At 42.1% G+C, this 22,455-nt stretch overlaps 1 protein-coding gene across 10 annotated transcripts in view; it reads left to right on the top strand.

Annotated features, from left to right (window-relative positions):
• The window catches only part of pitpnm3 (PITPNM family member 3), a 626,734-nt gene that overhangs the window by 491,622 nt on the left and 112,657 nt on the right, over positions 1–22,455 (top strand). For all 10 annotated transcript variants that reach the window (XM_073053476.1, XM_073053473.1, XM_073053474.1 and 7 more), the window contains one exon: positions 7,643–7,832. In XM_073053476.1, the coding sequence (XP_072909577.1) occupies positions 7,643–7,832 (190 nt within the window). The remainder of the gene's footprint in view (positions 1–7,642; positions 7,833–22,455) is intronic.

Below are 22,455 nucleotides of genomic sequence, written 5' to 3'. Positions count from 1 at the left end.
GACTGTGGACTACCAAGTTATTATACACATTTGATCAAAGCCACACAGGTTTAAAAAATCTATTGAAAGCTTGATCTAGAGAATTGTCTCAAAGGTGGTATGTGAGAGGAATGCGTTATATTGGCTGGGTGATCTGAACTTTCTGAAGACCAGCCAGCACTTTATCCCCCTTTATCAGAAAAAAAAAATGTGCAATTTATTTTAAGTGTATTGCTAATGACATATTTGGCAAGAAACCATGAGGAACTGAATGAAAATTATTTCAACCAGGTTGGCTGAGGAGGCAGTGAGGTTAACTATCCAAGCTGCCGGAATTCTTTAAAATATTTCTGCGTCAGCTTGATGGTGTCATTCGAATTCAGTGTGTGCATGATGCAGTAACCACCTCATTAGTTGTTATATTTGCGAACGGCACTGTGAACTTCAGGGGAATGAAGGCATTGTGACAACGGCCAGGATGTCAGCATAGACCTGCATACTCATAGCCAGAACTGGCACCTCAGCCTTTTGTTGAGAGAGTTGAAGCTGTTTTGGTTCCAAAGTTGGGGTAAGTTCCTGGGTGTCAATATCTCTGAGATTCTCTCCTGGCCCCAACATATTGATGCAATTTCAAAGAAGACACAACAGCCACTATATTTCATTAGGAGTTTCGGGAGAATTGGTACGTCACCGAAGATCTCTAGCAAACTTGTACAGATGCACCATGAAGAGCATTCTGGGATGGAGAGGCCACTGCACAGGATCAGAAGAAGCTGCAGAAAGTTGTAAACTTAGAGAGCTCCATCATGGGCACTAATCTCCCCCCACCCCGACCCCCAACATTCTGGATAGCTTCCAAAAGGCGATGACTCAAAAAAGGCAGCATTCATCATTAAGGACCTCCCTCACCCAGAACATGCCCTCTTCTCATTGTTACCATCAAGCAGGGGGCCTGAACACACACTCTCAACATTTCAGGAACAGCTTATTCCCCTCTGCCATCAGATTTCCGAATGGACAGTGAACCCATGAAGTTTCCTCAGTATTTTTTCCTCTATTTTTGCCCTACTTATTAATATAATTTTCTTATTTTCTTGCAGTATATTAGTATATACTTATTATGAATTATAGTTTTTATTATTATGTATCCCAATGTTCTGCTGCTTCAAAACAGCACAACATATGGCAGTGATATTAAACCTGGTTCTGAAAGTCAAGACAGTGAACCCCAACCTGATGCACATGCAGGGAATGGCACCAAGTACCACAGGAAAACCACACAATCTCTCAAAACCATCTGTTCTTTCTGGCCCAAAAGCACAAGAGCTTCTGAAAATGCTAGAAATCTTGAGCAACACATACAAAATGCTGGAGGAGGTCAGCAAGACAGGTGGTATCTATGGAGGGGAATTAACAGCCATCACTTCAGCTGATATGTTCATCAGGACCTGAAGCATTGGCTTTTTCTTCCCTTCCTCAGATGCTGACTAACTTGCTGAGTTCTTCCAGCATTTTTGAGTGTTGTTTTTTTTTTCTTGCTTTGATCTTGGATCAGCCCTTTTCGAGGATACAAACAACAAACTCGTGCCCAGACCATGCTCTTTTCTCATTGGTGCTATAAGGTCGAAGACACAAGAACCTCAAAACTCGCACCACCAGGTTCAAGAGCAGTCACAACCATCAGCCTGAAGAAAAGGGGATACCGACACTCACTTGCCCATCCATTGAGATGTCCCCACAACCAATGATCTCACTTTAAGGACTCTTTGTCTTGTTACCTCACCTTCTCATTACTTATTTATATTTGCATTTGCACAGTTTGTTTTCTTCTGCACTTTGGTTGATCTTACATTGGTCCTGTTATAGTCACTATTCCATAGATTTGCTGAGTATATCCACAGGAAAATGAATCTCAGGGTTGTATGTGGTGACAAATGGGTACTTTGATAATAACGTTTACTTTGAGCATTGATCTTGTAGCCACCCAGTAGGGGCTCAGTGCACACCCATCAATGCCATCACTGGAATGAAGCCTGATGACTCATACCACACGAGTGTGCATGTGCTGTGAACTCACCTTTGGACTGTAGTGTTCAAATACTTGGGAGTTCCTCCCTTTCTATCCACACTTTCCACTTCCCACATTATTTATCAAAGTAACAAGCATGGTAAATGCAAAAGAGGAAGTAGTTTTGAGTGTTCGTTCTGTAAGGGGATTGCAATTCACTGTCCTGTTGTTTGTATCTTTTTTTCTGCTGATAAATACTCAGTGGCCACTTTATTAGGTACACCCATACACCTTGTAAATTCAAATATCTCATCAGCCAATCATGTGGCATCAACTCAAGACATAAAAGCAAGCAGGCTTGGTCAAGACGTTCAGTTGTTGTTCGGACCAAACATCAGAATAGGGAAAACCTGTGATCTTTGTGACTTTAATCGTGGAATTAAATCGAGGTGCCAGATGCATCTCAGAAACTGCTGATCTCCTGGAGTTTTCATGCACAGCAGTCTGAAGAGTTTACAGAGAACGGGTGAATGTGCTGTGTTGATGAGGGAGGTCAGAGGAGAATGGCCTGACTGGTTCAAGCTGACAGGAAGGCGATAGCAATTCAGATAACCATACACTACAACAGTGGTGCGCAGGAGAGCATCTCTGAAAGCATAACACTTTGAACCTTGAAGTGGATGGGCTACAGCAGCAGAAGATCACAAACATACACATAATGGTTACTTTATTTGTTGCAGGAGATAAAAATCAAAAGAATTACACAGTTTATCTTCAGAAGCTGACATTGTGAATCAATGCAATGAAAAAAAAAAGAAAAATGTTTTTAGAATAGCAATTCATTGCCAGAACCTCAGAAACCTTTTTTATGGCAGCGTCTATTTATAAGAAGCTGTCAGTTGGTTGAAATATTAATTTGCAACAGAATTTGGGGGAAAAAATATTTCTTTCTTCAGTTGCCTACTTCTCAAATTCTAATGATGTTTATGTATTCTGAATCAAAGCACTGCTGATGTCAGCACTCAGGAGCTTGGTGTGACAGTAGGAAGATGGTTTAAAAATAGAACTGCCAACACAACTGATCAATATTAACAACATGCTCAGGATATTGTTTCTTTATAACAACGTGAAAGTACTGCAAAATGTGAAAGCACTGCAGGCATTATGACACCTTCTCAGTATTCCATCAAGTGGGTAGCAAAGCACATGTTAAAAAAGTTGCCAGATGTGTCAAGGTAGATTGAGTCTATAGCACATGACAATATATGTGCTTTCGTCACCAGGGTCTATATTGGTGCTGATGTAACTGCTCTGAATAATGGGTATCGATTTCACATGATCAGCTCTGAGTTAGGAGCTGTTCCACAATGACTGAAAATTATGATTTTTTTAAAACTCTTTGAACTATCCAGAATCAAGGTTGTTTACTGTAATTTCCTGTCCACAAGTGTAAAGGAGAATGAAATAATTGTTACTCCAGATCCACTGCAGCACTCAAAAAAAGATAAAGAACATGATAATAATAAAATATACTCAATAAATATAAACACATGGATTGAGTGTATATCCATAAAGTGACGCTAGGGGCAGGAGAGTCTATACATAAGGTGATTGGCAGGAAATAATAAAGTTGTGATGTTTGGGGGTCTGGAGGTGTTGATCAGCTTTACTAGTTGGGGGAAGTAACTGTTTTTGAGTCTGGTGGTCCTGGCGTAAACACTACATAGCTTCTTCCCTGATAGAAGTGGGACCAACAGTCCATGAGAAGGCTGGGTAGGATCCTTCATGATGTTACAGCCCTTTTCCAGCACCTTTCTGTATACGTGTCCTTGATAATGGGTAGGCTGGTGCTGATAATGCTTTGGGCAGTTTTGACTACCCATTGTGGAACTTTCCTGTCCACCGCAGTGCAGTTTCCATTCCATGCAGAGGTGCAGCTTGTTAGGACGCTCTGTACTGCAAATCTGTAGAATGACGTGAGTATGGATGTGCATAGTTCAGCTCTCTTCAGTCTCCTCAGAAAGTAGAGGCAATGGTGAGCTCTCCTGACTGTGTAAGATCTGTTCTGGGACCATGAGAGGTTTTGTGAGGTGTGAGGAATTTGAAACTGCTTGCTGTTTCTCCTGCTATGTCACCGATATAAAGTGGTATGTGCATGAAGTTGATAATCATCTCCTTTGTCTTGTTGGCATTAAGGAAGAGGGCCTTGAGCTCTTCCACCTCCTCTCTTTAGGCCATCTCGTTACTGTTGGTGATGAGCCCCAACACTATCGGGTCATCGGTGAACTTGGCAATGTGATTACTCGGATATTTGGCCGTGCAGTCATGTGTGAGCAGAGTATACAGCATTGGGCTCAGCACATAACCCTGGGGGCAGTGGGTACCCATGTTGAGGATGATGGGGCGGGAGAAACAGTTGTGTATCCTGACTGTCTGAGGACTGTTGGTTAGGAAGTCCAACACCCTAATGTGCAAGTCTCCTTGTATTTAGACCAAGGAGAAGAATTTGTTCATCAAGATCTTGGGACAAAAGTGTTGAATGCCAAATTGAAATCCAGAAACAGCATTCCGACATAGGTGTCCTTGTTTTCTAGGTGTGTCAGGGCCAGGTGCATGACAGATACTGTGGCATTTGTCATAGAGTCGTTCTGTCAGTTAACGTATTGTTGAGTGTCTAATGTGGCAGGAATGGAGTTTTTGAGATGTGCCTTTATCAGCCGTTCAAAGCACTTCATTATGATTGGTGTCAGTTCCACTGGACGGTTGTCATTTAGTTCTGAAGGTGAAGTTTTCTTTGGTATGGGTGTGATGGTGGCTGATTTGAAGCATGTGGGGATGGCAGCCGGGATGAGTGAAGGTATTTGTGACGATGTTAGTGAGCTGGTGTGAACACTCCCTGAGTACACATCAATTAAGCCTCAATGACCAAAATTAGTCAAAGAAATGTTGGAACCTGGACAAGTAGCATATTTTATCTTTTGCTTCATTGCAGGGTCACAGTATTGTTGAAATAATTAAAGATGATCCTTTATGTGGCTGAAAAATAGCCTTAGGCATCAATATAAAAGACTGAAACCTGTGGAAGCCCGCTCAGTAATGACACAATCAGCCAGACATTTGGGTCGCTCTCCTTTTGTGTGAGCAAGAGGTACAGTATACGGATTCTGCCCGACCTGCTGAGTTCATCCAGCTTGTTTGTACATGTTGATTTGACCACAGCATCTGCAGTGTACTTTGTGTTTACAGTATACATGCTGGTGTTAACCCATAGAGCTTGCAGGTTGCCACAGTCGGCAATGAAGAGTGAAGAGTTCTGATGTGTAATTGGCAGTGTAGCTTCCATAGCGAAGTAGGTGGAGGGCCAGGAGTGAGTGTGGGGGTGGGGGGGGGGGAGTTGAAATAATTAGTTATTCATTACTGAGATGCTAGACCTGATCTAACATCTGGCTCATTGCTCACAGCTATTTTGGGGGTGTTGTGCTGGTTGGGTTCTGAAGGGAACTACTGGTGTTTTAACTATTCTCTGGCAAGTAATTCCCTGCTTGGGCAGAATTGCTGCAAGTCAAGAATTAATTGAGTGATTCTCATTCGATTCACATCTACAAACGTATATCACTTCCAAATTCCTGCCTAATAGTGCCATAATTTGCCCTCCTTCAATTAATTACTCTCCCATACCATCTGCTGCTATCCTTGTGCAAGCTTATGGTAAAGATCAAGGAGTTGTAGTCACTGTTTCCAAGCTCCTGACCCACCAAGAGACCTGTCATCTGACTAGGTTCATTGTCTAGTACTAGGTTCAAGGTGGCCTCTCCTCTAGTCAGCCTATGTACCTGTTGTGACAGGAATCCTTCCTGGACACACCTAACAAATTTCTCCCCATCTGAACCTTTTGCACAAGAGAGTGGGTTGCTCTCTTCCTGTATCTGTTTTAGTAGACAATCCCTTCAATATATCTTCCCTTAATGCAGCTATGATTTTATCCACGATTAGCAATGCCACTCCCCCCAGCTCTTTTACCGCCCTTCCCGTCCCTTTTGAAACATCTAGTAGCCATTCCTGCCCTTGTGACAGCCAAGTCTCTGCATGCTTGCCTTCATCATTCAGGGCATTGAGTATAAAAGTTGGCAAGTCATATATAAAACTTTAATAAGGCCACATTTGGAGTTTTGGGTGTAGCTCTGGTCACCACACTACAGGAAGGATATGGAAGCTTTGGAGATGGTTCTTGCCTGCATTTAAATGTATTAACTATAAGGAAAGGATGAAGATACTTACAAGGGAAGATCTGCAGATGCTGGAAATCCAAGATGAAGATACTTAGGTTGTTTACTGCAAGGTGTTAAAGGTTGAGGGGCAATCAGATAGAAGTATGTCAAATTGTGAGAGGTATAGATAATTTAGGTAATTAGTCTTTTCCTCAGGGTGGAAATGTCAAATACAAGAAGGTATAGATTTAAGGTGAGAGGAGGAAACTCTAAAGAAAATATGTAAGATACAGTTTTTTTTACAGTGAGTAGTCATTGTCTAGAATGTGCTGCAGGGGAGACGGTAGAAGCAGATACAAAAACTAAGTTAAAGCGGCCTTAGGGTAGTGATCTGTTGGTCTGTAGGGTTTGTTCCTGTTCACCACTTGGCTTTTACAAAAGACCTACACTAGTAACCCGTTTTCACTTCACAAAGAGGATTTTCGCTTTTACAAAAATTTTTCCCATATAAATTAATGGTTCTTTATGCCATTTCGGCTTATGAAAGGTTTCATAGGAATGCTCTACCTCTGTAAAGGGGGGGGGGTGACACCTGTATATAGAGGTGAGGCTCAGCCTGTTGAGGGCTTTTGGGGCTCAGGTCCAGTCACCACTCACACCTTGCTGCCCATTTCCCAGGGTCAGCTCATCTAGCCCAGGTGAATCCAGGTATTGGGGTGAATCTAATTTGGTTCATTTCATCATTTATGGTTTAAGCACCTGTTTAACGAAACGTGAGTGGTATATCACCATTCTTCTTTATTTTGTTTAACCGATTCAGAAGACTTAACTGTGCAGTCAGATATTTTCATTTAGATGCACACTGATAAGTGATGTTTTTTATAAACCACTGTGAGTTCCACTCCCTTATGTTACAAATGCAGGATATAATTGTGCATTTCTCTTTTGCTGTTGCCAGCATTATTTCAGTGCAGTGCCTTTGAACATAGAGATCAATGGATGTGTTTTGAAACAAACTAAAGATAATTCAAGGATTTAACTAATAAATCAACTGGAACATTCAGCCAGCAGCTGCTTTGGCGATTACCACCTACATTCAGTGATTTCTCTTTCAGCATGGTGCTGCATTTCTGCAATGTACATTTACCCTCTTTTAATAGGCACATTCGAAAATATTAAGAGATAACACATTTTTAAAATAATTATGCTGGTGAAAGTCAGTTTACAAATGGTATCTCACCTAGGTAACATGCCAGTGGATAATTTTTGAATAAGCATATGTATTTCTTAAATAAAACAGGAAATATGATTGCAGAGATGTGATGCTGGTTGGGGAAACATGTTTCAAAAAGCTTTTTCTAAGCAGCCCAATCTGAGATCAAAAGGGTGGTGTAACATTACATTGCAGTTGCCTTTCCGAACCTCAGTTTCTCTTTTTCCTGTCTAGTTTAAATCCATACAGCTATGATGAAGGTTGCCTGAGCAGCAATGAGGATCACATTCCACTGGCCGCATTGCCCCTGCTTGCAATCTCTTCACCTCAGTATCAGGATGCAGTTGCAACAGTGATCAACCGAACAAACCAGATCTACAATGAGTTTCTGAAATCTGAAGATGGGATTGGATTCAATGGCCAGGTTAGTCTCGGATCCTGAAAGCTTTTGAGAAATGCAAGGGATTCTGTGTCAAACTAGAAAGTGACGTTAAAGTGATGTGAATGGATTATACATTTATTTCAGTCTTACAGTTTTTTTATATTCTGTGTTTTTTGTGTTTGGGTATTGAAGACTGCTGTGAGGGGTTTGGGTGTCAAAGGCTGTGCTGCCATTTTTCTTTCTTGGTTTCATGGCCATCTGGAGAAGATGAATTTCAGAGTTTATATTTTGACAGTAAATGAATCTCTGAACATTTGATGTCACAGTAAGAAATATAATTAATTAAATAAACAGTGCAAAAAGTGAGGTAGTGTTCATTGGTTCATGGACTGTTCAGTAATCTGATGGTAGTGGGAAAGAAGCTATTCCTAAGATATTGAGGATGTCTGTTCAGGCTGCCGTACCTCTTCCCTGATGGTAGCAATGAGAAGTGGGCATGTTCTTGTTAGTGACGGCCCTTAATGATGGATGCTGCCATCTTGAGGTCCCGCCTGTTAAAGATGTCCTCGATGATGGGGAGGCTAGTCCCCTTGATGAGGCTGGTTGAGTTTACAATTTTCTGCAGCTTTTTCTGATCCTGCACATTGGTGCCTCTACACCAGATGGTGATGCAACCAGTCGGAATCCTCTCCATGGTCCATTCTTCGCCTTCAAGTGACCAGAATTATTTCTTCCTGGTATAATTAGCCGCTGTGAGAAGTGGGTAGCTGTAGCTGCAGAATATTGCCAGGCGAAAGAGTGAATCAACTGTAGAAGGAAATGTCTGTTCCTGCAGCAGCAGATTAATATTCTCAGCATACTACACTTACCTGAATACAATCAGACGTTCTAGTAATACATTTACATTTGTGTACTGGGTAGTGAATGTGGACACAAGGTAGAAGAGAATTTGACAACATTTGAAGAAACCTGATTGATATAGTTTGTACATGTACAACCCATTTGATTGCAATGAATACTTCCTTTCTAATGTCCCTGTATTTTCTGATCTACATAACTATTGAAGTCGGATAGTGTCAAGAGTACTACAGTGAGTACTCTTTTGTATTTCTGGCAAACCTCAAATGTCTGTCCATTGCAATGTGGTCAAGGCTGTCCTGCTACATGAAGATGTATTTCTGACCTTGCATTGGGTGATTTGGGCCCTGCAGCTTGCCAGCAGATGGATATAGAGCTAAGTTTTTTTTCCATCCTTGATCATAAAGATCCTTATTAGCACCTGAGAGTGGAGGAACCTGTTGTTATCTTCACGGTGGCTCCCTTTTAGAAGGAGCTTTGTTTAGGCTCATGGATTGCCCATGGAGTGCTTCAGTTTCCATAGACCATACTCAAGGGCAATGGGATGCTGATCTCATCTTAATATCAACTTTATGGTTCTTCATCACCATTAGTGTTCTTGGCTCCCATTTTTTTTCCCATTAAGCATGAGTGGTTAATGATGGAAAATAGTTTTTCTTTTCCTTTCAGTTGACATTTTGCCTGAATGTGTGATATGGAATTGCAGTTTGTAATCTCACATTAACATAGCTACCTATTATTTGGCCCAAAGATAAAAGCTGGATGGTGGGGTGGAGATACGTCTCCAACAAAGGAGGTGTAAGGCACTCCTTCCCACCACTAACCTGCTGGTCACCCTTGGGCAAGGTGCAACACCTGCTGAACCCCCCCCCCCCCCACCACCACCCCAATCAGGATCACATGAAGCATGGGACCAGGTGGTAAGTCGTCATATGATCAGCTGATGCACGTGACAAGTCCTGGTTTTATGACTACTGAAACCTGGCGGACAATCTCTGTAGAGTATTAGGGCTGAGACCCTTCGTCAGGACTCCGCCCGAAACGTTGACTGCTCTTTTCCACGGATGCTGCCCGACCTGCTGAGTTCATCCAGCTTGTTTGTGCATGTTGATTTAACCACAGTATCTGCAATGTACTTTGTGTTTACTCTGAAGAGTATTGATGGCTGTGGTCACCCCATCTGGTAAAGACATTGCCCTGAAGAAGGTAATGGAAACCACTCTGTAGAAAAATTTGCCAAGAACTATCATGGTCAAGGGAAGACCTTGATTGCCCACACCATGTGACACGGCACATAATGATGATGATGATGAAAGGTAAAGGCAGAAGATGCTGGAGCACCCAGCATGTCAGGCAGCACTTATGGAAAGGAAAGCTGATCTAGAGTTCCAGGCAAAAAAAAAATCCATCAGAATTAGGAAAATGAGGAGAAATATGCTTTACAGTAGATGATGCCATAATTCTTTCCACATGTCATTGCAGTATCACAGGGATGGGTGGTTGTAGGTTAGATAATTAGCCATTGCACATACTCTCTGAATTGAGGCTAAACTACTCTAGGTGAGGAGGACTCAACCTGGGGCACTTCTAAAGTTTATCAAAACTAAATAAAGACTAATATAAACATTGAAATAATAAAACTTTATATATTACAGGAACCTGAAAAGAATAATTGTGATATGCAGTAGTGGAACACAATATCCATTAAAATCCTATATGCTACTATGAGCTTACACAGCTTTAACCCTTAGCCATTACTGAAATTTATATCAAAAGGACCTGTGTCTATCTCTGATTCTGAATGCCTCTCACTCAGGTGATCAGATGAAATGAGTCTGTTCCTGTCTATAATCAATTCCATCAGCAGTTTCCTTGCAAGATGCTTCAAACTTGTCCCACCCTCATGTAACCCTTTCTCCAATTAAAGAGTACACTCATTACAATTGATTTATGTAAATCCTCCCAATTAGATCATAAGACCATAAGACATAGAAACAGAATTAGGCCATTTGATCCAGCAAACCTGCTCCATCTGTCTATCATGGCTCATTTATTATCCCTCTCATCCCCGTTCTCCTGCCTTCGCCACATTACCTTTGACACACTGATGAATCAAGAACCTTTATCAACCTGCACTGTAAATATACCAGTGGCTTGGCCTCCACAGCTGTCTGTGGCAATGAAGTCCACAAATTCACTCCCTCTGGCTAAAGGAATTCCTCCTCATCACTGTTAAAAATGGACATCCCTCTATTCTGAGGCTGTGCACTTTGGTCCTCGACTCCCCCACTATAGGAAGCAGCCTTTCCACATCCACTCTATCTAGGACCTTCAATATTTGATAAATTTCAATTGGATTTCTCCTTCCCCCCCCCCCCCCCCCCACACACGATTCTTTTAAGCTCCGGCAAGTACAGGCCCAGAGCCAACAAATGCTCCTCATATGTTAATCCTTTCATTCCTGGGATCATTTATGTGAACTTCCTCTGGACTCTTTCCAATTCCAGCACACCTTTTCTTAGTTAAGGGGCCCAAAACTGCTCACAATGCTCCATGTGGGGTCTGAAAAATGTCTTATAAAGCTTCAGCATCCTTGATAAAACATCTTTGTTTTTATATTATATTCCTCTTGAAATGAATGCTAACATAGTATTTGGCTTCTTTACCACTGACTCAACCTGTAAGTTAACCTTTTGTGGATCCTATGCGAGAACACCAAGTCCCTTTGCATCTCTGATTTTTGAATATTCTCCCCATTTAGAATGTAGTCTCTGCCTTTGTTCCTTCTATCAAACTGCATGACCATACTCTTCCCTACCACCATATACCACTTTGTTACCTATTCTCCCAATCTGTCTAAGTCCTTCTGCAGATTCTCAGCTTCCTCAGAACTACGTACCTCTCTACCTATCTTTGTATTGTCTGCAAACTTAGCCACAAAACCATCAATTCCTTCATTGAAATCATTTACATATATTGTGAAAAGAAGTGATGCCAACATTGAGCCTGATGGGACACCACTAGTCATGCAGCCATCCAGAAAAGGCCCCCTTTATTCCCTCTGTTTGCCTCCTGCCAGTCAGCCAACCTTCTATCCATGCTCACACAAAATGCTGGTGGAACACAGCAGGCCAGGCAGCATCTATAGGGCGAAGCGCTGTCAACGTTTCAGGCCGAGACCTGACGAAGGGTCTCGGCCCGAAACGTCGACAGCGCTTCTCCCTATAGATGCTGCCTGGCCTGCTGTGTTCCACCAGCATTTTGTGTGTGTTGTTGTTTGAATATCCAGCATCTGCAGATCTCCTCGTGTTTGTTCTATCCATGCTAGTACCTTTCCTGTAATACCATGCACTCTTAGCTTGTTAAGCAGCTTCATGGGCAGCACCTTTTCAAAAGCCTCTGAAAAATTAAGTAAACAATATCCACTAGCTCTCTGTTGTCTATCCTGCCTGTTAATTCCTTAAAGAATTTCAACAGATTTGTCTGGCAAGATTTCTCCTTCAGGAAACCTTGTTGACTTTGGCCTATTTTGTGTCGTGCCTCCAAGTACCCCAAAGCTGCATACTAAGTAATAGACTCCCCAACCACTGAAGTCAAGCTAATTGGCTAATGATTCTTGAAAAATCATTGCTAATGCCTCCACAATCTCTCAGCTTCCTCTTTCAGAACCCTGGGGAGTAGTCCATCAGGTTATGTGACTGAACTACCTTCAGATCTTCCAGCTTCCCAAACACCTGCACCTCAGTGACAGCAACTACACTCATTTCTGTCCCCTGATATTCTTGATGGTATTATCTGTGTGTGATCTATTCTTTATAACCCCTTGCATTGTTCAATTTAATGAGTACATTATCAAATTTCACAGATCAGTTATTTTGATCGGGGAAACTCTTCATCTTATCAGCATCATGAAAAGTTCTTCTCCAGGGATTAATTATATGTTGATATTGAAGTGTATACTATTGTGGGGTAAGTAAGAAAATCGTGTCCTAGAACTCAAATCATCCTATTTGCTTCTCTGAATGAAGGACAGAAATGATTGAAAGACTTCTTTAGGAGATAGTCAGCTACAAAAGTTTTTTTTAGAAAATACTGTTTCCTCATGGATTTCTGGGGTGGGAGACCTGGCCAATTTAATGAGTAAAAGCCATTGTGTTTGAGTATACCTGCCTGATTACCCTGAGTTAAATGTGTCTGTGTCACAGGTCTGGTGAGTGTGTTCTGCATTATAATTTTTAAAAAATATTTTCAGATGTATGGTCTTAAATTGTTCATTCATTGATAAATTTTCCTTTTTTAAAACTGTAAGGATGCAACAGGAAATTACATAGTTTAAGTGCCCATCAAAGGAAAGCTTAAACTGCTTGTAAAGGTTAATACAATCTTAACAGTAGTTTAACATTTCCTGATCATAATTCCAGAGGAGATTTATAATGACACTGCTTCTAATCTCCATAAATATTGTGGGTTCAACACAATTCCGTTATAAGAAGTGGTAACATTCTGTTTTTGGGACAGGTTATTAAAGATAGATGTAGGATTAGTTATTTTCTCTCTCTGGTGGATTAAAAGACAGGAAGAGATTGTATAGTGAATCAAGACTGAAGTGATTTACTCTGACTGGAGATAAGATTGATCACTTATCTCAAAAAGATAAAAATAGCCTTTGATTTTCTTGTTTCTCACTGTGTACACAAAATAGTCTGATTTATTGTTGAATGTCTAGGCAGTTAGGAGCTCACATACATATCCTCAGAGCTTTAGGCTATTGACTCATGCATGGCTACTATTTTTGTGTGCACGTGTGTGTATGCATATGTACATGTGTGTGTACATTAAGAGTTGCAGATTTTTGAGTGTAGAATTCAACTTTTGCACACATCTCAATGAGCTCAAATCAATACCACCCACAGTATGTGATACAACACTATTTCCAGCAATTACTGTGCAGATCCTTATGCTGGGGAAATGAAGACATAAACCATTAACTAATCATAATAAGTTTAATAACGTTTGTTTAAAAATTACTGTCTTTGCTAACAGCTACTTTTTTTTAAACATACAGGTCCAGGTTTTCTTTTTAACTATCGCAAAGGAGAATCTTGAAAGTTTTGAGAAAATCTTAGAACTCAATCTAGCTCAACGAGGCAAGCTCTGCTTTATAACATGGAGCAATAAAAGTTAGTTGAGCAAAAGTTGGGGATAGGGTTATTTCAGCTAAAGGCCTAGACTCCTCTGTTACGGTTCCTCAATGCATCTCATGTCACAAACACAAGAGAGCTGCAGATACTAGAAATTTGGAGTAACACACAAAAAATGCCGTAGGAACTCAGCAGATCAGGCAGCATCTATGGAGAGGAATAAAGTGAGGATGTTTCTGGCTAAGGCCTGATGAGGGATCTCAGCCCAAAACGTTGACTCCTTATTCCTCTCCATGCATGTTGCCTGACCTGCCGAGTTCCTCTAGCATTTTGTGTGTGATACATCTCGTGTCACCACCAGCACAGATTTACCAGAAGGGGCAATGCAAAAGTCCATTGTCATGTGATGGTATTGGGTTTGCTGACTGCAATGTTCTAAACTCAAACAAGACCTTAAGCCCTATCTGATATAGATAGCTATGGGTAGGTACCTTCACTAAGGGGGAGGGGGGTAGTGTGTGATTATATTATAACTTCCCAATCTTCAAAGACTAGTTAACTTCCCTGTTTATTCTCCAAGTTGAGTTCTTGTTGTCAATACCCACTTTCTGAGCAGTGGATTCCCCCCCCCCCCTCCCATCAAAAAGAAGATACTAATTTAAAGACACTTAATTTGTTTTCAGGGATACATGTGATCCTTAAACAACATTCTTAAAACACATATAAATCTCTCAGAGGGTTTCTATCTTCTAAAAGATATTTCCAATTTATGAACTCTTTTTAAAACACGTTGGATTGCCAAAACACAGGTACGATTCCTATAAGCTAAACGGACATGCCCAGGAGCCGTAAATGAATCAGTCATCCATCACAGAAATCGAAGCCACAGGAATGGATTCTAGTTCACCCCATGTTTCTATCGTTCTTCATGATGTTCTTGGACCATTCCTAAAAAAAAAATTCCTGAACTGCTGTCTACACTTATACTATTTCTCTGCCACTTGAGTGACGTTACACACCTGAGATATATTTTTCAGATATCTTCTAATGCAAATGATGTAAAAGCTTTTTGGAGACATAGTTCCCAGCTAGCCATGATTAATACTGTGAAGCTGATTCAGCATACAAACCTCCCGTCTATTAACAGATCAGCTATTTGATATGTTATGTGATTGTCTCCAACCAGTCTGCGAGCTTCCTTGAACTAAACAACTCAGCCAGAGAAGTCTGTTTTGGAATAAGCCAAATTAAACAATGCATAATCTTATACAGCACGGTCCAAGTGCTGTGAGGTAGCATCCTGTGTTATATAGACAGTATGTCTTTTTGCAAAGCTGCCCTTTCAACTTCAAAATGATTACTGCTTCCATTTACATTGAAAACTGAAGACTGGCTCACTTTTACAACCAAAGCTAAACAAAGAATATTGGTTCGAAGTTTAACTTATTCAAAAACAACTGTTTGATCTTTACAAGTTGCTGATTACCACTTACTATCCAACGCCAGCTCATGAATCAGTCTTCCTCCAACCTGGACTCTGCTCAGAATGGCGACACGTAGCAGTGGGTCAGAGGCCTTCAGAGTCCATCGCCGAGAACGACATCATCACTGCTTGAGATGGCTGATCCTGTGCTATCCATTCCTCCTGCCTTAGTGTCTCACCAACTCAGCATTATCTCCCAAACTGCACACAGTCAATCAAGTTCAACTGGTGGTCACGAGTATTAAATTCTCTTCCATGAACTGTCTTCTTCTGCCATATACAGCTTTAGTTTTCAGCAGCAGGTTGTTTTAACAGGGATCAAATAAATTAGAAGATGATGTAGAATGAGTCCGTTTAGAGCTGGAAGGTTATGTCACACATTCCTCTGTGCTTTCAGCCCAGTTACTGGCCAGGGCTTTGATAGTAGATGTCCCGGCAGTGATTCCTGCCTGCACCTTCTCTGTTAATTTGCTGCTGCTTCAGGTTGGGCCTTGTCTTGCCCTGCGAGAGAAGTGTGTCAGTGAATGGATGATGTGAGTGCCACAGTTGACTAAAGATAAAGATCAGATTTATTTGTCACGTGCACTTTGCAAAATCGAAACATACAGTGAAATATGCCATTTATATCATCAACCAACTGAGTCTCTTTGTGTTGGGGGCAGCCCGTAAGTTCCAGTTCCAACATGGTATGCAGGCGAAGTTCAGCAGAACAACACAAGCAGTGCCAGCAATTACAAAACTGGATCAGTATCACCAGATCCAACACTGAGCAGCCAATAAGCTTTCCCCTCCTGTCCGAGACTAGTTCCTTCAAACTGAGTCACTGGGACTACTTCTCTGTCCCAGTGACTCCCATTCATCCTGGTTTCGTAGATCAGCTGCATCCAGAATAAACCTGACATTCCGTGCACGTCCCCTTTAAGCAGGTGCCTTCATTGGTAGGCCCCTAGTGAAGTAGCATGGTTAGCACTGGTTAAACATTGTAAGTATTCCAGTCAGTAGGCTGCAGTGGATTTGGCAGGTTGAACAGTGGGGAGTAATCACACGTTGTGATTTCCCTCTCTCTGTTTCAGAGGCTGCTGAGGAGCAATGGAACTCTCTCCCCATGTAACACCCAGTTTAATTGTTAGGCATGAATCCATGGATTATGCTCCTAGTTTCACTGGATCCTTCATCCTTAATATTAAAAAAAGTTCATATGTGATTAACATAATCCTGTAATTTCAGATGATGGTTGTTGATTACATGTTATTTTCCACGTCAACCTTTGACACCTCCAGAGATCTTACAGTCTGATACGTATGTGTATCTGTTAGCTGCTTAGTCACTGTTCCGATGTACATCATTACGAAGAACTACGGACAAAGTCTTTGTTATTCATAAATTCTACTTTATTTCTTTATTTTCCTGTAAATGCCTTCACGAAAATGAATCTCGAGGTAGTACAGCATACACACTTTGACAATAAATCTACTTTGACTTTGATGGACAGCTTTTATGCATAAATAGAAGGAACTACATTGCTTTTAACATGGACGAGGAATCAAATAGATTGGAGCTGAGACAGGTGAACTTGGCAGTGTGATGCTGAGGTGATTTTTAACTCCCTGGTTTCAATCCCAGTTTCCTGTTAGCTACCCATCCGGGTTTCTGTTGCTGACATCAGGAGGAATAGTCCTTGATGCTTGAGGAACCATGTGCTTAGAGGTGCAGGGGTGAGGAGCTGAGTCGAGGAAGTTGATGTTTCCCTTATGCTGGAAATAACAAATATGCAGATGGTATTTCAGACCTTTGCCACCAGAGTAGTTAAAACTGAACCCCATAAGAAAGGAGTGAGGTGACGTGGGTAAACGTCCGGTGTAATTTTAAAGATCTACAGCTGGGTTAGCCAGCAAACGTTTTCTTTTGACAGCCTAAGTCCACAGGGCCAACCATGTTATACAGCTATGTCCCGAGTGAACAGAGAGCCCCACTGTGTAGCAAATGCTTTGGACTAAGATTAGAAGACGCTGTGACCACCTTTGGTCTGAAGCTGATGTTCTTCAGATCAGGTAGGTGGGCTGCACGTTTAGATTGGGGCAGGCCTGAAGGAAATCACTCCTGAAGTAGTGGAGTGAGTGAGTGATTGCAGAGTTTATTTATGCAAGTTTACTCTTGTCAGCTATCTCCACTGGAGCTGTTCACTAATCATCTAAAATTTGCAGCAGAACAACTGCATAACACATTTATTTGCTTAATTGTAAGGAGTCATGTTGTGCGTTATTTACAAGGTTAAACCTGTTTTTATTTATTCACTGGACATGGATACTGCTGGCAATTCCCATCCCAAGAGGTAGTTAGAAATTAAAAATGTTATTGGCTCTGGAGTCACATATAAGTGTGATGGTTTTCCATCCCTGAAGGACAATAGTGAACCATGAGTTGTAACAACAATCATTAATTTCATGATTAATTTAACTAAAAATTTTCAGCTGTTGTGGTGGGAGCCATACATAAACTCAGTGGCCAATTTATTCGGTACACTAGTACACCTGCTTATTAATGCAGATATCTAATCAGCCAATCATGGGACAGAACATAGAAACATAGAAAATAGGTGCAGGAGTAGGCCATTCGGCCCTTCGAGCCTGCACCGCCATTCAGTATGATCATGGCTGATCATCCAACTCAGAACCCTGTACCTGCTTTCTCTCCATACCCTCTGATCCCTTTAGCCACAAGGGCCATACCTAACTTCCTCTTAAATATAGCCAATGAACCGGCCTCAACTGTTTCCTGTGGCAGAGAATTCCACAGATCCACCACTCTCTGTGTGAAGAAGTTTTCCCTCATCTCGGTCCTAAAAGGCTTCCCCTTTATCCTTAAACTGTGACCCCTCGTTCTGGACTTCCCCAACATCGGAAACAATCTTCCTGCATCTAGCCTGTCCAATCTCTTTAGAATTTTATACGTTTCAAAAAGATCCCCCCTCAATCTTCTAAATTCTAGTGAGTATAAGCCTAGTCGATCCAGTCATTCTTCATATGAAAGTCCTGCCATCCCAGGAATCAATCTGGTGAACCTTCTTTGTACTCCCTCTATGGCAAGAATGTCTTTCCTCAGATTAGGGGACCAAAACTGCACACAATATTCTAGGTGCGGTCTCACCAAGGCCTTGTACAACTGCAGTAGAACCTCCCTGCTCCTTTACTCAAATCCTTTTGTTATGAATGCCAACATACCATTTGCGTTTTTCACCGCCTGCTGTACCTGCATGCCCACCTTCAATGACTGGTGTACAATGACACCCAGGTCTCATTGCATCTCCGCTTTTCCTAATCGGCCACCGTTCAGATAATAATCTGTTTTCCTGTTCTTGCAACCAAAGTGGATAACCTCACATTTATCCACATTAAATTGCATCTGCCATGAATTTGCCCACTCACCTAACCCATCCAAGTCACCCTGCATCCTCTTAGCATCCTCCTCATAGCTAACACCACCGCCCAGCTTCGTGTCATCCGAAAACTTGGAGATGCTGCATTTAATTCCCTCGTCTAAATCATTAATATATATTGTAAACAACTGGGGTCCCAGCACTGAGCCTTGCGGTACCCCACTAGTCACTGCCTGCCATTCTGAAAGGGGCCCGTTTACTCCCACTCTTTGCTTCCTGTCTGCCAACCAATTCTCTATCCATATCAATACCATACCCCCAATACCGTGTGCTTTAAGTTTGCACACTAATCTCCTGTGTGGGACCTTGTCAAAAGCCTTTTGAAAATCTAAATATACCACATCCACTGGCTCTCCCCTATCCACTCTACTAGTTACATCTTCAAAAAATTCTATAAGATTCGTCAGACCTGATTTTCCTTTCACAAATCCATGCTGACTTTGTCCGATGATTTCACTTCTTTCCAAATGTGCTGTTATCACATCTTTGATAGCCGACTCTAGCATTTTCCCCACCACCGATGTCAGACTAACCGGTCTATAATTGCCTGGTTTCTCTCTCCATCCTTTTTTAAAAAGTGGGGTTACATTAGCCACCCTCCAATCCTCAGGAACTAATCCAGAATCTAAGGAGTCTTGAAAAATTATCACTAATGCATCCACTATTTCTTGGGCTACTTCCTTAAGCACTCTGGGATGCAGACAATCTGGCCCTGGGGATTTATCTGCCTTTAATCCCTTTAATTTACCTAACATCACTTCCTTACTAACATGTATTTCCCTCAGTTCCTCTATCTCACTAGACCCCCGGTCCCTTACTATTTCCGGAAGATTATTTATGTCCTCCTTAGTGAAGACAGAACCAAAGTAGTTATTCAATTGGTCTGCCATGTCTTTGTTCCCTATGATCAATTCACCTGTTTCTGCCTGTAAGTGACCTAGATTTGTCTTGAGCAATCTTTTTCTTTTCACATTACTATAAAAGCTTTTACAGTCAGTATTTATGTTCCCTGCCAGCTTTCTCTCATAATCTTTTTTCCCTTTCCTAATTAAGCCCTTTGTCCTCCTCTGTTGGTCTCTGAATTTCTCCCAGTCCTCAGGTGTGCTGCTTTATTTTTGCTAATTTATATGTTTCTTCTTTGGACTTGATACTATCCCTAATTTCCCTTGTCAGCCATGGGTGCACTATCTTCCCTGGTTTATTCTTTTGCCGAACTGGGATGAACAATTGTTGTAGTTCATCCATGCGATCTTTAAATGCTTGCCATTGCATATCCATCGTCAACCCTTGAAGTATCATTTGCCAGTCTATCTTAGCTAATTCACGTCTCATACCTTCAAAGTTACCCTTCTTTAAGTTCAGAACCTTTGTTTCTGAATTAACTATGTCACTCTCCATCTTAATGAAGAATTCCACCGTATTATGGTCACTCTTACCCAAAGGGCCTCGCATGACAAGATTGCTAACTAACCCTTCCTCATTGCTCAATACCCAATCTAGAATGGCCTGCTCTCTAGCTGGTTCCTCGACATGTTGGTCCAGAAAACCATCCCGCATGCATTCCAAGAAATCCTCTTCCTCAGCACCCTTACCAATTTGGTTCACCCAATCTATATATAGATTGAAGTCACCCATTATAACTACTGTTCCTTTATAGCACACATTTCTAATTTCCTGTTTAATGCCATCCCCAACCTCACTACTACTGTTAGGTGGCCTGTACACAACTCCCACCAGCGTTTTCTGCCCCTTAGTGTTATGCAGCTCTACCCATATCGATTCCACATCCTCCAGGCTAATGTCCTTCCTTTCTATTGCGTTAATCTCCTCTCTGACCAGCAATGCTACCCCACCTCCTTTTCTTTCCTGTCTATCCCTCCTGAATATTGAATATCCCTGAATGTTGAGCTCCCATTCTTGGTCACCCTGGAGCCATGTCTCTGTGATCCCAACTATATCATATTCATTAATAACTATCTGCACATTCAATTCATCCTCCTTGTTACAAATGCTCCTCGCATTGACACACAAAGCCTTCAGGCTTGTTTTTACAACACTCTTAGCCCTTATACGATTATGTTGAAAAGTGGCCCTTTTTGCTTTTTGCCCTGGATTTGCCTGCCTGCCACTTTTACTTTTCACCTTACTACTTTTTGCTTCTACCCTCATTTTACACCCCTCTGTCTCTCTGCACTTGTTCCCATTCCCCTGCCACATTAGTTTAAAGCTTCCTGAACAGCAGTAGCAAACGCTCCCCCTAGGACATTGGTTCCAGTCCAGCCCAGGTGCAGACCGTCCTGTTTATACTGGTCCCACCTAATGCCCCAGAAATTTGAATCCCTCCCCCTTGCACCATTTTTCAAGCCACGTATTCAACTGAAATATCCTCCTATTTCTACTCTGACTAGCACGTGGCACTGGTAGTAATCCAGAGATTATTACTTTTGTGATCCTACTTTTTAGTTTATCTCCTAACTCCCTAAGTTCACCTTGTAGGACCTCATCCCATTTTTTACCTATATCGTTGGTACCTGTGTGCACCACGACCACTGGCTGTTCACCCTCCCATTCCAGAATGTCCTGCAGCCGCTCAGAGACATCCTTGACCCTTGCACCAGGGAGGCAACTTACCATCCTGGAGTCTCGTTTGCGGCCGCAGAAACGCCTACCTATTCCCCTTACAATCGAATCCCCTATCACTATAGCTCTCCCACTCCTTTTCCTTCCCTCTTGTGCCGCAGAGCCACCCATGATGCAATGAACTGGGCTGCTGCTGCCTTCCCCTGATGAGACATCTCCCCCAACAGTATCCAAAACAGCATATCTGTTTAGGAGGGAGATGACCCCAGGGGACTCCTGCACTACCTGCCTACTGCTACACTGTCTAGTGGCCACCCCTTCCCTTTCTGCCTGTGTAGCCTTTACCTGCGGTGTGGCCAACTCACTAAACATGCTATTCATGACTTTCTCAGCATCGCGGATGCTCCAGTATGAACCCAATCGCAGCTCCAGACGCTCAATGCGGTCAGCCAGAAGCTGCAGTTGGACACACTTCCTGCACACATAGTCGTCAGGGACACTGGAAGTATTCCTGATTTCCCACATGCTGCAGGATGAACAAACCACGGGGCTGATCTCAGCTGACATGACCTACCCAATACTTGCCTCAACTTTTGAAACTTTCTCCTTTGAAAGGAACTTACCCGGCCTTACCTCACTTGGAGTGAAGCTCGTCCTCAGCCTCTGCTCGCCAAAGTCTCTCGAGACAAAGCCTTTCTATGCTGTCTCCCTCTACTCCGTTGCCCGTTACAACGTCGCCCGCTCCGTCTACTGTTCTCTTTAAATACTCCTGCTGCTTCACAGTCTGACTTACACGCGCTTACACAGTTGTGTCCCCGTTAAACTGCCGAAGAAAATGACCTACTGCCGCAAACTTTTCTTTAAATACTCCCGCTGCCTCACGGTCCGACTTACACACGCTTGCACAGTTGTGTCCCCGTTAAACTTCTGAACTCAAAGCATAAAAGCATGCAGACCTGGTCAAGAGGTTCAGACCAGGCATCACAATAGGGAAGAAATAACAGCTAAGTGACGTTGACCGTGGGATGACTGTTGGTGCCAGATAGGGTGGTTTGAGTATCTCAGAACGTGCCAATTTCCAGGGATTTTCATGCACAGCTGTCTCTAGAGTTTACAGAGAATGGTGTGAAAAGCAAAAAAAATCTAGTGAGCAGTAGTTCTGTGGCG

This window comes from Hemitrygon akajei, chromosome 8, assembly GCF_048418815.1.
Source record: "Hemitrygon akajei chromosome 8, sHemAka1.3, whole genome shotgun sequence".
Lineage (NCBI taxonomy): Eukaryota > Metazoa > Chordata > Chondrichthyes > Myliobatiformes > Dasyatidae > Hemitrygon > Hemitrygon akajei.
The sequence above is the reverse complement of the archived record's forward strand: the minus strand, read 5'-3'. Positions and strand labels throughout refer to the sequence as shown.